Below are 16694 nucleotides of genomic sequence, written 5' to 3'. Positions count from 1 at the left end.
AGCTAAGAAAAGTAAGGAGGAGTTGCTTTCAGAGACAAAAGCAGCAAGCCGAATTCCAAACAAAGCATCTTCTCCAGCGCATATCGAAGAAAACTGGATGAGGCTTACACTCTTTTGGACCACTTAGGGAATATAAATTCGTCATTGGTCTTTATCTAAAGAAAATATCCCTTGATTATGCAGCAAGCTCTTAGATTTACTTTCGATTTGGAGGATAAACATTTTCTATGGTTTATAAATTCCTCGTCATGAAAGAAAGGAAAGATACTCTCTAAAACACTGTCAAGGTGCGTTTCTTTAGTATAAAGGGAAGCGGCAGTCTAATAAGATATAATGCATAGAAAATAGTCAGCATTTGGGAAATTTTGTAACAAGAAGAAAGGAAGAATGAGAGGTGATTTATTCGTTGCTTCCAGAGATGGCGATCTGAGCATTATTCAGAAATTACATCGACAGAACCCTCACCTTCTGCAGGAGATTTCATTTGAAGACAACAGTCTTCTCCACGTCGCTGCAAGGGAAGGGCACAGCGAAATTGTTTCATGGCTTCTTACCCACCTTAGGGGTTACCGTTGTATGGCCAAAATTCGCAATGCTGATAAAAATATGGCATTGCATGAGGGTGCTAAAGGTGGGAATGGACAAGTGATAAACACTCTACTTGCCTACAACAAGTCTACTGCTTCTAAACGCAATAAGTTTGGAGAGACAGCTCTGGTTATAGCATCTGAGCATGGCCATGCAGAAGCAGTGAAGCTTTTGTTAGAAGCCACTCCTTGGTATATGATTTTATGGCCAAGGAATGACCACCAAACATGTCTTCACCTTGCTGCTTATGAAGGCCATCTAGGTAACACTATAACCGTTTATTGATTTCAATATTTTCTATGGCTTAGGTTGTGTACCATCTCTATGGTAGAACATAATCTATCATATCTATCTCTCCCATGCTTTTGACATTTTCATTCTTTTACCTTAACAACAGACCAAATAAATGGAGTATTAGGGACTATGTTAAACCATTGCATAATCTTTAAAGTTATGATTTATCAATTTGGTAAGATCAAATGTAATTACTTGTGTGATGCAGATGTTGCGAAGTTGATATTAGGCAAATCGAGTTTTTGGGATATACTACATTTCATATCTCTTATTCCTGATGTTCATGGTGCCACTCCCTTGCATACTGCAATTCATGGTAGACAGATTGACATTGTCGATGAATTAATGAAAACAAAATTGGATTCATGGTGTTGTAGGCATTGGTTTGACAAGAGTTTAATGACAATGAAGGATGAACTTGGAAGATGTCCATTTCACGTGGCAGTACTGAATGGTTCATTGGAGATTGTAGAACGAATTATGTTTGCAATACCAGATTGTGTAGAAATTCGTAGTAGAGATCTCAAAACTCCGCTACATTTTGCTGTGGAGTATAATCGATTTGATGTTGTACAGAAGCTGTTGTCTCCCCTCAAACCAACGAAAATTGCAAAATTAGTGAGTTATGACCGTGACATTTCTGGCAATACCACATTACATTTGGCTGCTAAAAATGGAGTAGACCCTCAGGTCAGCTTCTTTTCTCTTCTATCAAATGTTTTTGTCAATTTCTACTTAATATATATATATTTATATATAATTTTGTGTTATTTATTTCATTTTTTATTATATAACTAAATTGAATTTGCTACAATTTGAATAATACCAATTTAATTGAGTGGATATAATTACAGTTATATTATTCTTTCAAATATTTTTAGAAAATCACAAAAACAGAAAACATATTTGGTTAATTAATACCATGTGTTTATATGGGAGATCATGTCTGTATACAAGCAGGGTGGTTGATCATATATAGTCCTTAATTGTTGTACTTCGTAGTGAGAAGTCATAAGATTTGGGCAGCTATTTGTCATCCTTCTATCTTTTATTGGATATCAGTCTTCATATAAGGAGGGGATGTTGATCATACGCCTTTAGGTGTTGTGGTATTGAGTAATGACAAGTTGTGTATTGTGATTCATTCAGTTTTTAGATATATAGTTGTCCAAAGTTTAATAACTTATAACCATATATGGATTTTCTTACATGTCAATTTTATGTTTTTAATGGTGCAGCTTGTAGAATATTTGCTGTCATTCTCTGGTATAAAAGTAAATGCTCTAAACAATGAAGGGCAGAGTGCACTTGACATAGCGGCTGGTGTTGAAACCGAAAACAATTGCAACTTTAGAAGGATTGCAATGATTCTTCAAGATGAGGGTGCAACTCATAATTTCGTACTACATTCAAAAGGTTCGAAGCAACCAGAACAAAGTAAACAGCAGAACCATTGCAGTGATGATAAAGTAATGGCAGTGGACACTCTGGTGGCGACTTTAGTTGCTGCAGTTACATTTGCAGCTGTGTTTCAAGTTCCTGGACGAACTGATAAAAATACAGTTGCTGCCAACATGGCATTAAGTAACCTTTTTCACGTGTTTTTATTTTCTGATTGTCTGGCCTTCTTTGCCTCTATCACAGTGGTGATGGCATGGATATTCAGGGAACGGTTGCAGGAAAAGCTTACCACAGATCGCTCTCCATTGGCCAAACTATCCCTGCTATGTTTAGAACTCTCAGTTATGTCAGCAGTTCTTGCATTTGTAAGTGCAGTTATTCTGGTCACAATACCCCGCAATCTTGATAAGCATGACGAAAATTTCAAGGAATATCAGTTGATCTTTGGAGGTGAGATCTTGACAGCATCTCTTCTACCCACAATTGGTACTCTCTTTCTAGCCCTTCTCTGGACTTTAGAGTATTATTTTAGGACCACAAATGACTTCCGACAAAAGCTTAAAACCCAATTTCAACAGGTATTAATCTACATAGTCCCCCCTTGTCTCCTCGTATTCGTAGTAGGTTTAACATATGGTTACAACCAATTAAGGTAACACCTTATAAAAATTCTTCAACAGATAAATCTTAGATCTCCGCCTTCATATATGTCTTCTATAAGATGCATGGAAGATGCATTTCATTCATCTTGTTGGGTTGATTATATATCTGGTGTTTAGGTGAAGCTAGTGGTTCATATTCATCCTTTGACGATGATGCTTTATTGACTTTATTTTCTGCTTCTTTGTAATAGACCGTGTTCTTCTTCAAACATGAATACCAGGGTTTTGTTATATTGACTCAATACTGTGTGTAATTAGTATCCCCCAAGGAAGAACTTTGCTCTTCGAACAAAAAAAATGCTTTGCTCTGGTGCTCTCGATATCTAAGACTTGTGTGGGTCTCTTTCGAGATTAAGATCTGGAGCTTGATTAGTGTGGCTATAAAACTTCTTTTTCGTATAAATAATGAATTTTCTTTCCTATACTAATTCAAAAAAAATTCAAAATATCTGACAAAGATTGTGAGCAGTAAAAATTCTGATAGAGTAGTTTACTTTTGAAGTCTTCTATGATAGTTAAGGGGAATTTCAGAGCAGAGGAAATTCTGAAAGATTATACTTTCGGGGAATTTAAGAGCACAGAGAAATTCTGCAAAACTATTATATTAAATAAGTTTTTTATGGAACTTTCTTTAATCGTGAAATGCCCTAGAATTCAAAAGCAGTACTTATTGAATGCCCATTTAAAATTTAAATACTTATTGAATGCCCATTTAAAATTTAATTGAGGAATAAAGTTGCCAGCAAAATTATTTCAAACAGAAGGAATAAATAATAAATATATTATTTTTAGTAGTCATTCCTGGGCCATAATGTCCAAAAGCATGGAGTAGCTTCTAACGAAAGCTTCGCTGCTTTAAGATGATAAGGGAATGCCAACAAAACTTTTTAAACAGTTAAAATTCAGATCAAAATTTCAAAAAATCATTCAAATCCAATATCATCATTCTCAATATGTATTAAGCTAATTAGTTAATCAGTTTTATAATTGTTTACATATACAACTGTTTGCATTGCATCTTTATTCTACTAGATGACATTTCAATTGGTTACCTATAATCCTCAAATTATTTTCCACCACAACCATTCAATTGTTTATGCGAGGCTAATTTAATTTTTTACATGAGATCCTCAATGGACCAAAACTGACAAATAAATATGCAGATTTATAAAGAAGTTTGGAAGAGCCGTGGAATTTCATAATTTTCAAGGCTTGTATTGTCTTCATTCTCTTTCTTTTGTACAGTCTGATTTGGTTCAGTGGAGAAGAACTTGTATTCTTGAAAGAGAGGTCACCAGTTCAAAGAGGGGTAGGGTATATATTCCTCTTTGTACCTCAGTTCGATATCTCCTTAACAATTTTGAAACTGTGAAAATGAGACCTTTTTTACTTCTGCTTTTGTCTTTAAAGTCGCAATGGCATTAGAACTTAGATTGTTCGGGTGAATACTTTTTCAACTGAAATTAAAAAGTTTACTCAGTAGTTTTTCTCTATTGCCACTTTTTTAATTGATCATAAGATACAATTTAAGGGCGTTAGACATTTCTTTGATACTTATTGTAGTGGATAATGTATGATTTTCTTAATATCGAAATAGACATTATTTTTTATTTCATAAACAATAAATGTTTTTGGATTTCACATACTTGTAACCCTACTATTTACATTTGCCTTTGCACCTTGTCTGTGAAGCCTATGAGCACAAGCTCATTCAAGTGCGTCGAGCCAGTTCTCTTTCAGAAATCTCTAATTACGCTTATCACTTTTGAGGTTGTTAATGCATTTTTCCTTAGTCACAATTGTAGCTGCTCACTTTTACACCAATTTTGGGCCCCGCTGGCCCTAGAGCAATTCAATGTGAACAGAGGAAACATTGTGTTTCTCTGTCTTCTACATTTCGGTTAAATAGAATTTCATAAATAGCATAACTAATGTTATCGATCCATTACAATATGTGGAAGTTATTGTTCTTGATTTGAGAGTAGTAGATGATATTCTTGGTTTCCTCTGTGTCCATCTTTTCAGCAGATTTTTCAGCTTTAGCAAAAGCACCCGTCACAATTGGACAACTGTGGACTGAGTTGAGAAATCCCTCATAATATATAATAGTTTTGCAAATTTTATTCATATAATTTGAATGTAAAGCAATTCCACTTGAAGGCTAATGGTGTAGTTTATATTGAAGATATTGGTATGTCCTAAAAAAAATTTGTTGATTATTACAGAATCTATTTTAACATATGTCAATAGACATACCTTGAATACTTTCCAATTGTTATGAATTGCATTTCTTTATATCAAGCTTGTAACTGTGCCATGTTCTATAAGGATCTGCTAGACCTCATGTTAGAATGTTCTTAATTAGAATGTTCTTAATTAAGCCAAGCCACAATAATGAAAACAATCTCTCTAACATGTAGTTGTATGTTTAAACATCAATTGTTGAGAAAAGCATCCAACTTTTAGGCCAGAGAAAAAACATGAGCTGCCTTCCATATATTATGCCCTGCATTTAATATAAAAAGAGGTGCTTTTATGTACGGGGTTGGATACTATGGAAAGAAATGATGCAATTTAATTAATTCATTGGTAACTAACAACACAATAGGATAATGGACATTTCAAAGTAAAGAAACAATTTGCATAAAAATGTGACTCTTAACATTTATTTGGTAGTTGACCACCAAAACTCTTGAGTGATTGTTGCATTATAATTAAGAAATCAACATGAAGGCATCCAATTATGTCCTCTCATAGCCTTAATTTATTTGTCAATACCCTTTCTCACAAAGTAATTCAATATTTCTTTCTGAAGCCTAACTTGTACATAGTTAGCTTGGGTTTTACCTTCTACCCTTGCTCTAGTTGTGGTTTTCCTTTGTGGTGTGTCTTTCTTTCCATTTAGTTAGGTGGGGATTTTTTGTTTGTCTCCCCTCTCTTGACTACATAGTTTAGGTTTCTTTCCCTTATTTGTTGGGTTTTGGTTTTCCTTGATTTGTCTTTTTCAAGTGGTTTAGTTTTGGCTTTGTTACATAGTTCGTAGCTGTGAGTCTCTTTTTGCAAATGGATAGGCCTTTTGATTGCATTACTTCATCTAAAGATTTCATTAAGTTTTGTTTATCTCATTTGTTGGATAACTGATATGAAGAGCATTAGAATCCTAGTCATCCCTCATATGTTTTATTGCATTGGAAAGCATACTTGGAAGGTTAATCATACACTATGTCTTGACACCTGAACTTTGAGGTTGCCATATATTTCACACTCTTAACTATTGCTCTAAGTTTGTTTTAGTTTCTTCATGAAATTTTTACAACCTTGCTTCAGTGCCATTGTAACTCCTAAACCCATAGTAAGCTTCATTTCTTACAAGCCAAGAGGAAAGAAAGAAATGGAAACCCAATTCAGGAGGAATAGAAAGGGAAAAATAAAGATGAAATGATAAGATTGGCTTTGGGGGTATGCAGAAATATCCATAGATGTTCAAAAGAATAATTCATCAGAAGTGGAGTAATCTTCACTGGCTTTACAATGACAACTCCATTAGGGCTATGGACGCCTAGCTAGTACCGGGGCGTTCGGGGCAATGTCCAAGATGCTTTTGAAGTCAAGAGGAACCAATAACTTTTCATGACCAATCCTAGGTATATATTCTACATTAATCATGATCATTTGGATTCCAAATTTCTTGCCCTTTGGAATGTTTAGAACATCTTGGATTTTCATGTTTTCCAAATTTTCATGATTTTTGACATTTTTCAAAATTTTTAACTTTTCAAAACTTGGGTGCTTAATATAGAATATATACCATGGAAAATAATCATGATTAATGTGGAAGTTTCTCCATGAAAATTGAATGATGTTCCTCCATTGAGGAAGAAATTATTCCATAGGTGTATTAAAGAATCCTCCCCAATAATTAGGAACTATACTTAAGATATTTGATGTCTTAGAAGACAAAATAATAATCTCCAATACACAAGCATGATAAATCTAAACCATGCCATATGACATCTCAACATATATTTCAAACTCTTGAAAGACAATATTTGAAGACCCAAATCTATATTTTGAAGTGAAAGATACCTCCTCTAAATGTTGTCTCAAAGGATCCAAAATTATGTTAAATTCAAAGAATGATCAAATGAAGAATGAATATGATGCTTAGAGTGTTCCCTTATAGTAATCGAAGAAGGATCTGTTGTATTTTAATCTTCCCGCCAAAATTCATAATTCATATTGCCCTTCCCGCCTTTGAAATGTCCATACCCATGGAAATATTAAAACAAAATACCAAGCTTTGAACCTTATAACATATTTTTTGCGGCCCGCAAGTTCTCCATTGTCAGATCTGGGGAGATCGATGGTTGGTGTTGTCTCGCCATTGGAAGTTGCGCGATTAATACGTTAGCGACATGGCGCCTTGATGACACGTGTCTAGTGGGTCCAGCTTGGCGGGAAAACATGTTTTGGCGGGTCAAAAAAGTTCCACGGCACCGTGGGCACTATGTCGCTATCATGTGTTGGTCAGAGAATCTTCATAGCGACATAGCGCCTGACGAAAGTGTTCGGCGGGCAGGTTGTGTCACACCAAAAAATGTTCATGGCGAGCGGTTAGTTTCACAAGCTAGAAAGTTCAAAAGGTGGCAAGGCGCCATGTCGCCATCGAAAAACTCACGAGTTTTTCGATAGCGACATAGCGCCCGGGTAGCTGGAGGGTGTTTCTATGGTGAGTCCCAGTGTTCGGCGAGCAAGGTTCGCGGTAACGAAAAAGTCACCACGGTGAGAGCTTCAGGCAAGTGGTTGGGTCAAATTTTGTACCTCATCTGCCCAGTTGGTGGAGTCCGGTGCCATGGTGGCGAATCATTTGAAGATACGTGCAAATCAGAAGACATGTCATCATTTGGGCGCCATGGCACTATGGGAAGTTGGCCTCAATTTTCCCATAGCGACATAGCACCTAGGCGCCACGTGTCCCCTCAGTAAGGTCAAAGTAGTACGGACCCTCCAAGTTGGTGCCTTGTCAGACCAATGATTTCCTACCAGAATGGTGCTTCGTTAGGCCAATGGGGAACAATCACGTATGTTAGGTCAGAACACAAATAGAGCATGGGACCAGATCTTCAATGCGGCCACTGTAGTAAGGGGTTAAGTTCTCCACCGTCAGATCTATAGAGATCAATGGTAGGCGCCATCGCGCTATGGAAAAGTCGCACGAGATTTACGATAGCGAGTTGGTGCCTGGAGGACACGTGTCCTCGTGGGTCCAGGTTTGGAGGCGCAGGAAATACAAATAGTTGGCACATGGCCGGTTCCCATTGATTGATACACTGAGGGGCAGGGGACAGTATCTATCTTGCTTGCCATCAGATCAAGGAAAATCGACGAAAGGTGCCATGTCGCCATGGTGAAGTTGCGCGATCTTTACCATAGCGACATAGCGTCTTGCTGACACATGTCTTACTGGCAGACTAGGGTTGACGGTTAACGACTGATAGTCAGTGCAATCATCGTGATCAACGTGGCAGTTAGTTTCGATGTTGCGGCTAGATAGTGGAAAGGTAGCGTAGTTAGGTTGAGACCACTAGGCGCTATGGCACCATCAAGATTTTTGAAGACTTTTTAATAGTGACATGGCACCCAGTCAATATTAAGGGTGGTCAAATGTGGAAAAGGTGTCCAGAATAGCAAAAGGAAGGAATATGATTGGCCCACGTGGCCCAGTCAGCATGTGGAACCGTTTGACCTCGCTGACCCTACTGATTCATGAACCAAGAAACGAAGGTAATCAATTTTGTTGTGCGATCTGATCTTCATGATCAATCCCAACCTACCTAGAATGAATGCAAAATGAGGAAGAACACTCCACCATCTCAGCCGATCCATCTACCTAGTCAGAACATTGATGGCATTGTTTTTAGTCCTCTTAGAACACCTGTTGCAACAAAGATCAGATTTTCTTCAGATCTCCATGATTGTCCTCTGCAGGACTTAATGGCAGGTAGCCGCAGGGTCACTTCAACTAGAAAAGATCTCAGTTATGCCTGAACTATAAAGGCAAGTTTTGTTTTTTTTTTATTAAGGAGGACTCCTTTTTTATTTCTCTGCTACTGCTTGCAGATTTGTAGTGTAAAATTCCCTTTGTCTCTGAGCTGTATAACATTCTGTATCATCCCCTTCGGCCATCAATGTGTATGTGCATCCGCCTTGCCTCTCATTGGTGTATTGTTGAGATCTGTGGCTTGCATACTATATCTATCTTTGGCCTATTGGATAATATATAAGTGAAATCCTTTCCCTTGTATTATTCAGTTTGGTTTCCTGATCTGTATGTGGTTGTTGATTGACATAAGTCTAGATGTGTATGTCTTATGAATGTTATCTTGGTTTTGTAGTGCATATGTGGGCAAAAATGAGTCTGAACACTCTATTTTGGTGCATCACCTCCTTAGATTAGAACTAGGTAGATTTGCTTTCATGCTCACTTTCTCCCTTTTCCTCTCCAAGAGCAGTTAGGTGTGCCCTGATAGTAAGAGGAAGCCGGCCTTCTCTGGAGACTCAACCTTGCAGTTCAAGTCCCACAGCTTGGAGGTTGTTTCCATGTTTCACTAGGTTGTCCTCGCACATAGGCCTCAAACAAGGGTGCAAACCTAAGTGACAACAATGTTTGGCACGCTCAGTGGGACACTTTTTCAAACAAATTTAAAGTCTACTGGTGTCAAGAAGAAAGAGTTTCAGAGATTAATGCTGAAGAGGTAGTGTTGGCTTCAGTATTCAAGCCTTCAAGAGGCTGATTCTTCAAAGTACTTGGTGACTTTGAACATCAAAAAATCTAGTTCCAGGCCAAAGTTGCAGTGATTCATGCCCAGAACTGAAACAAGGGCGTCTTCTAGAGGTAAATTTCAATATCAAGAGCTTTCTCTTTCAAATCCTAAGAGAAGGAGGACTAGAACTTCATTATCACCAATTAGGGGTGTAATAATAGTTAATATACCTGTAAGATCTGTCTCTACTCCTCCTACTATTCGAACTCAGCCTAGATTGCCATCAACACTCATCAATAGAACACTTGTTTACATGGCACAGCCAAGAGTTCATGCTTTTGCCACCTTTAATGGTGGAATTCCTCTATTGTTAGCCCAAAGAAATGATATACCAGTATCTGCACTAAAAAGTATACCTAATTTTACTGGTGAAACTTCCATCTCCCCTTTAGAGCATATGCAAGAAGTACCAAATGTCTGTAATATTCATGGTATCACAGAGGATGATGTTGCTATCAGACTTCTAGCCTCATCTTTAAAAGGAAAAGCATTACAGTTGTATAGAGGCTTAGATCATGGTTCTATAACTAATTGGGATGGACTAGGAGTAGGGTTATGAAAACATTTTGAGGATAGAAGTGACCATTTGTCACTTTTAGAGTAGTTGACTACTATAAAAAGGGCCCCCCATGAATGTATGACTGATTTTAATTATAGATTTCAAAAGACATGGGATAGAATACCTACTTCGGTGAAACCTACCCCTGGTAATGCCTTCTTGCATTACCTTAGAGCTTTTAATAATGATATTGCCACTACAATCCAAACTATGGGAGGAGATACCTTGCCTAATGCCTACGGGATAGCCATAAAAGCTGAGAACATCCTAATACAAGGAGGAAAGTTGGCTCCAACGCCCCCTATGCCTTTCTTTCCTGATGTTCCCAACCACCAACCTGCAATAGCCCCTCTTCCTACAACTTCTATATCACAAGCCCTTCCTCCAGTCCCTCAAGCTTCCACATCCTCAAATGGGATAGATGAACTCAAAGAGATGCTCCAAGGTCTAGTGTTGAATATAGATAAAAGAGAGAAGACCCTAGATAAAAAATTGCAAGAGCAGGGGAGGGAGTTGAAAGACCAAGGAAAGAGATTAGAGGATAGTTTCTCCATGATACAAAAAATGAGTAACAAGGTGGTGGCCTTGGAAAGGCAGAAAGCTCAAAGTGGCAAGCCTCCCTAATTGCAATATCAAGCTCCAAATGGTGGTAGGCCTCCTAACCAGTGGAATAGCTCTTTTGATCAGGGTAGGCAAAATAGTCATGGTTTTGCTTCAAGCTCAAATCAGAATAGAGCTATAGTCCCTCAAAATAACTTGGCCCAAGATCAATATTTATGTCCTTCCTACAACTATTCTTATGCCTATTGCATGTGCCATAAGGCAGAATCTTATTTTACCCTAACTGACCAAGAACCTACAACAAAGCAACCATACAAGGAGGATCATCCCAAGGAGGCCTCATATATTCAAAGACATGATGATTTCTCTTTCATGAATCATCAGATTGGGGAGCATTGTAATGCAAACTAGGATTCTGTTGCTCATAACACAAGAAGTAAGAGGAGAGCTATTGAACATGCTGCCCCTCCTTCTCCTAAGTAGGCCTCAACTTCAAGTGCTGCACCTCATGCACATGCAGCAAATGAACAAACAAGTGCTTCACAGCAGAAAAAGAAAGATTCTAGAAAGAAAGATGCAAGTGATCCTTATGTTGCCCCATCTCAACCCCTTATAAGTGCAGCTCCCAAAATTTCTACCAAAGTTCCTAATACACCATTCAGTGTGGTAGAGCAAATGAAGAAGACAAATGTGAACATTTCTATGTGGGATGCCGTTGCTACCATACCAGTGCAGAAGAGGATGTTGTAGCAAGAATTAGAGAAGATTGAACCCAAGGATCAACCATCTATCATGGAGAGTGCCACAAGTCTAGTACAACCAGTAGGGGATGTGGAGACAAATTAAAAGGTTAGACCTCCTCCATTCTATGTTTCTCTGATTATAGGGGGCAAATTAATCCACAATTGCATGATAGATTCAAGGGCTAGTAGCTCAGTAATGCCTAGGTGTGTTGCTGATGCTTTAGGAATGAAATATGAGCCCATTGTTAGGGATGTGTTACAATTAGATGGTAGTACTATCAAAACTGTAGGTATCCTTAGGAATGTGGAGATGGCCCTACATGCATGCCCTGGTTGCATTGTGATTCAAGACATATCTGTTGTTGAAGTCAAGCCCCATTTTGCTATCTGTCTTTCAAGAGACTTCACTGCTCAAATTGGTGGATTCATATCTGCTGATTGGTCATATATGTCATTTAAGACCAGATATGGAGCCAATGCCTCAATTAGAGCAGAACCTCAAGCCCTTCATCACACTGAATCTTACACCCCCAATCCCATCAACATGAATTGCCCTATTCTAGAGATGGATGAAAATGACATAGTAAATGAGCCTGCCACTTCCAAAGCAGAGATTCTTGATTTCTTCTTGGATGAATGGGCTAGTACTTATTAGTTTGAACCTATGTCAGAAACTCTTGAGACAGGCCTTAGTACATATTGCATAATAGAGAAAGATGCTCAAGTTCCTTATCTAATTGGGACTAATGATGATATAAGTGGAACATGGAGTATGTACTTTGATGGCTCAAGGAATAGAAATGGATCAGGGGCTGGTGTTATGTTGATCTCTCCTGCACAAATAAGATACTACTTCTCCTTTAGGCTCCAATTCAGTTACACCAATAATGTGGCTGAGTATGAATCTTTGATTCAAGGTCTCTTACTTTCCCAAAAGAGAGGAATTCAAGCCTTGAGAGTATATGGTGATAGTGAGTTGGTAGTTAACCAAGTGAGAAACTGGAATATCACAAAAAATGGCCTGCTCAAGTCTTACAAACACAGAGTCTGGGATTTGCTTGAGGGCTTCAATGCATTTAATATTCAGAGCATTCCTAGAAAAGAAAATAGACATGTTGATAGACTTGCAGCAGTGGGTGCATCTTATGATGTACCAGGGAATCTTGAGGAAGAAAAGAAGCAACAAATAAGGGTGGTAGTGAGGCCTACCATCCCTGAAAACAACACTCATTGGCAGGTGTTTGATTCTGATGAGCAAATTGTGAGTTTCTTGTAGAATGAGGCAGAATTCTCAGATAGAAAATAGTCAAGACTGCAAGATCAGTATGGTGATTAGATCATTCATCTCAGTTCTAACAAGTTGCCCAAGGGTCTCATTACCTTGGAGAGTGTCTTTAATCCTGATAATCAAACAAGAGGCAAAGGAATAAATCTAGCTGCAGAAAAGGATGATCATGCCCTAGTTACAATTGCTGATAGAAAATCTCTGAATATGGGGAAGGTATGTTCTGAAATTGAGCAACAAAACTTCATCCATCTATGTCAAGAATTTAATGATGTATTTTCTTGGACATATGATGACTTAAAAGGGTTTGACCCTAGTTTGTTTCAGCATACCATAGATTTAGTTGATAAGGCCAAACCAGTAAGGCAAAAATAGAGGCTAGTGAATCCTAAGATTGAGCCTCTAATGAGAAAAGAACTATCCAAGTTGATAGAGGCCAATATAATATTTCCTATCAAACACTCGTCATGGGTAGCTAACCTTGTCCCTGTAAGGAAGAAGAATGGGGAAATCAGACTGTGTGTGGACTTTAGGGATCTTAATCAGGCTTCTCTTAAAGATCGCCATCCTCTCCCTTCCATGGAGAAAATCCTGTCCAGAGTTAGTGGGTCAAGGAGATTCTCTTTTCTTGATGGATTCTCTGGTTATAATCAAGTGTTGGTTAAAGAATCTGACAGACATAAAACAACATTTACTACTAAATGGGGGACCTATGCTTATTGCAAGATGCCATTTGGACTAACAAATGCAGGTGCCACATTTCAGAATGCAATGGAGATGGCCTTCAAAAAATTAATTGACAAGTTTGTCTTAGTATACTTTGATGATATAACTGTATATTCAAAAAATCTAAAAGATCATTTTGATCATCTAAGACAGGTATTCCTAAGATGTAGAGAGTTTTGGGTTTCCCTTAACCCAGCCAAGTGTGTCTTTGCTACAAGCCAAGGAAAATTATTGGGACACATTGTATCTAAGGATGGGCTGACCATTGATCCAGAAAGAACAAAGGCAATACTTGCCCTTCCTCTTCCTAAACACAAGAAGGGGCTGCAAAGTTTCCTTGGTAGAATAAATTTTGTAAGAAGGTTTATTCCTAATCTTGCTACCATGGTGAAACCTCTTACAGCTATGCTTAAGAAAGGTATGATCTTCTCATGGACCAAGGAAGGGAAGGATAGTTTTGAAGAGATCAAGATAGCCATAGCCTCAGCCCCTACTCTCATGAACCCAAATTTTGAGAAATATTTCATCCTCTACACTTTAGGTGGTGAGTCAAGTATCTCTATTGTCTTGACTCAAACAAATGACAAGGATGAGGAGCAGCCCATAGCCTTCTTTAGTGAAGGGCTCAAGGAATATGAAGATAAGTATAGCTTTGTTGAGAAGAAGACCCTTGTAGTCATCAGAGCCTTGAAGAAATTCAAGCACCTCTTGTCCCACAATAAGATCCATTTGTTGGTGCCCCATGCCAGTGTAAAAGACTTCCTATTAAGCAAAGATATCAGTGAAAAGAGAGCTAGATGGATCACTAAGGTAATGGAGTATGATGTTGATATTCAGATTACCAAGCTGGTAAGAGGGAGAGGATTGTGCAAAGAAATGTTATCAGGCCAGGGTTCAGATGAAGAGGCTACTATGGTAATAATAGAGCAGCAAGAGTTAAGAAATGTTAATGGCCCAAGGAGCTGGATAAATGACATGAAGAACTTCTTATCAGGGAATGGATACCTCAAGGATTGGATAGAACTAAAAGGAGACAATATAGACTGCAGTCCATTCCCTATGTTGTAATTGATAGTATCCTATTTAGGAGGGATTTTAATGGGACCCTGTTGAGATGCATTAAAGAGGACCAGGCTGAGAGGATGATTAAAGAACTTCATGATGGCCCTGATGGTGGCCATTTCTCTGCAAGAACAACTGCCATGAAGATCATGAGGGTTGGTTATTATTGGCCATCTCTGTTCCATGATTGTTATGGATATGTGAGAAAATGTGAGAAGTGTGCTTTCTTTTTAGGCAAACAGAGGATTGCAGCTCTTCCCCTTCATCCTATTCAGGTGGATCATCCCTTTACCCAATGGGGGTTGGATTTTATAGGCCCCATTAGTCCTCCATCTAGTGTAGGTCATAAATGGATTTTGGCTGGTACTGATTATTTCACTAGATGGACAGAGGCAGTTGCCTTGAAGGATGCCACAGAACCATCAATTGTTGAATTCCTTGATGGAATTGTATCTAGGTTTGGTGCTCCTTCTACTATCATCTCGGACAATGCTAAGTCTTTTTTTGGAACCTAAATTTGTGCATGGGCAATGAATCACAATATTTATCTGAGCACATCATCAAATTACTATCCCCAGGGTAATGGTTTGGCTGAGTCTTCCAACAAGAATCTGATCAGAATCATGAAGAGGACAATAGAAGACAATCAGAGGGTCTAGCATAAGAAATTAAGAACTGCTCTATGGGCTGATATGATAACACCCAAGAGATCTGTTGGGAATTCACCTTTTGTGCTAGTATATGGTAGGGAGGCCAGACTCCCAATTTCATTGGAATTCCCATCCTTGGAGTTGGCTCATCAGCTGGAATTGATTGAAGATAATGCCACGTCAGTAAGAATGGCAGAGCTGATTGAACTAGAAGAAAAGAGAAATAAAGCTATGCAAACCCTAGAGATACATCAGTAGCAGATGAAGAGGAATTTTGATAAGTAGGCTAGGGTCAGAACCTTCAGAGAAGGAGACTTAGTTCTAAAGTGGGATGCAGATAGGGCAAAACCAAGAAGACATTCCAAGTTTGATGCACTATGGAGTGGCCCCTATCTTATTGCCAGTTGCAAATAGGCTAATGCATTCCAGCTAAGCTAGCCCAACGGAGATATTTTTCCCATTCCAGTCAATGGGATCTATCTGAAGCCCTGTTTTTGAAAATTTGGGAATCCATGTACATAAATAGTTTAGTTTCTTTTCTGTTGTTTCCTGCTTTTCAAGAAGTCCACATGCACATGGTTCTCTCTTTGAGTTGCCAGCTTCTGAAGTTTTGACAGTTTTGAGGTTGGAGAGGCACAACTAGGGTTTTCAATGTTTTGATATCCTCACACAAGGGTTAGGGTTTTGCAGTTCTCAAATTCATACTTTTCAGACCCTATGACCCAATGGATTTTTTATAGGCAACTAGTCATACATCGAGCAGGCTCATACTCCCTGTGAGTTGCCAGAAATGTTGTATTTTAATCTTCCCGCCAAAATTCATAAATCATATTGCCCTTCCCGCCTTTGAAATGTCCATACCCATGGAAATATTTAAAAAAATACCAAGCTTCAAACCTTATAACATATTTTTTGGGGCCCGCAAGTTCTCCATCGTCAAATCTGGGAAAATCGATAGTTGGTGGTGTCTCACCATTGGAAGTTGCATGGTTAATACGTTAGTGACATGGCACCCTGATGACACGTGTCCGGTGGGTCCAGCTTGTCGGGTAAACATGTTTTAGCGGGTTGAAAAAGTTCCACGGCACCATGGGCACTATGTCGCTATCATGTGTTGGCCAAAGAATCTTCATAGCGACATAGTGCCTAACGAAAGTGTTCGGTGGCCAGGTTGTGTCACACCAGAAAATGTTAATGGCGAGCGGTCAGTTTCATAGGCCAAAAAGTTAAAAAGGCGGCAAGGCGCCATGTCGCCATCAAAAAACTCACAAGTTTTTCGATAGCGACATAGCGCCCGGGCAGCTGGAGGGTGTTTCTATAGTGAGTCCCAGTGTTTGGC

The 16694-nt window shown here is 38.6% G+C and overlaps 1 protein-coding gene across 1 annotated transcript; it reads left to right on the top strand.

Moving 5' to 3' along the window:
• The first annotated feature begins 262 nt into the window (after positions 1–262).
• LOC149558392 (protein ACCELERATED CELL DEATH 6-like) lies at positions 263–3187 on the top strand. The gene is made up of 3 exons (XM_089832641.1): positions 263–850; positions 1091–1572; positions 2121–3187. The coding sequence occupies exons 1-3, from the start codon at positions 388–390 to the stop codon at positions 2937–2939; spliced, it is 1764 nt and encodes a 587-aa protein (XP_089688767.1). The 5' UTR covers positions 263–387; the 3' UTR covers positions 2940–3187.
• The last annotated feature ends 13507 nt before the right edge of the window (positions 3188–16694 follow it).

This window comes from Cupressus sempervirens, chromosome 5 (assembly GCF_028749045.1).
Source record: "Cupressus sempervirens isolate cs-2001-9-10 chromosome 5, ASM2874904v1, whole genome shotgun sequence".
NCBI classification, from domain to species: Eukaryota; Viridiplantae; Streptophyta; class Pinopsida; order Cupressales; family Cupressaceae; genus Cupressus; species Cupressus sempervirens.
This window is presented reverse-complemented; position numbering and strand designations above follow the sequence as displayed.

What these genes read in the sequence shown, in the direction of transcription:
- LOC149558392 (XM_089832641.1), top strand. Translation starts at nt 388, where the DNA reads ATGAGAGGTGATTTATTCGTTGCTTCCAGAGATGGCGATCTGAGCATT. An exon ending in TGCTTATGAAGGCCATCTAG is followed by an intron (nt 851 to 1,090) that starts GTAACACTATAA and finishes TGTGTGATGCAG; the next exon opens with ATGTTGCGAAGTTGATATTA. An exon ending in AAAATGGAGTAGACCCTCAG is followed by an intron (nt 1,573 to 2,120) that starts GTCAGCTTCTTT and finishes TTAATGGTGCAG; the next exon opens with CTTGTAGAATATTTGCTGTC.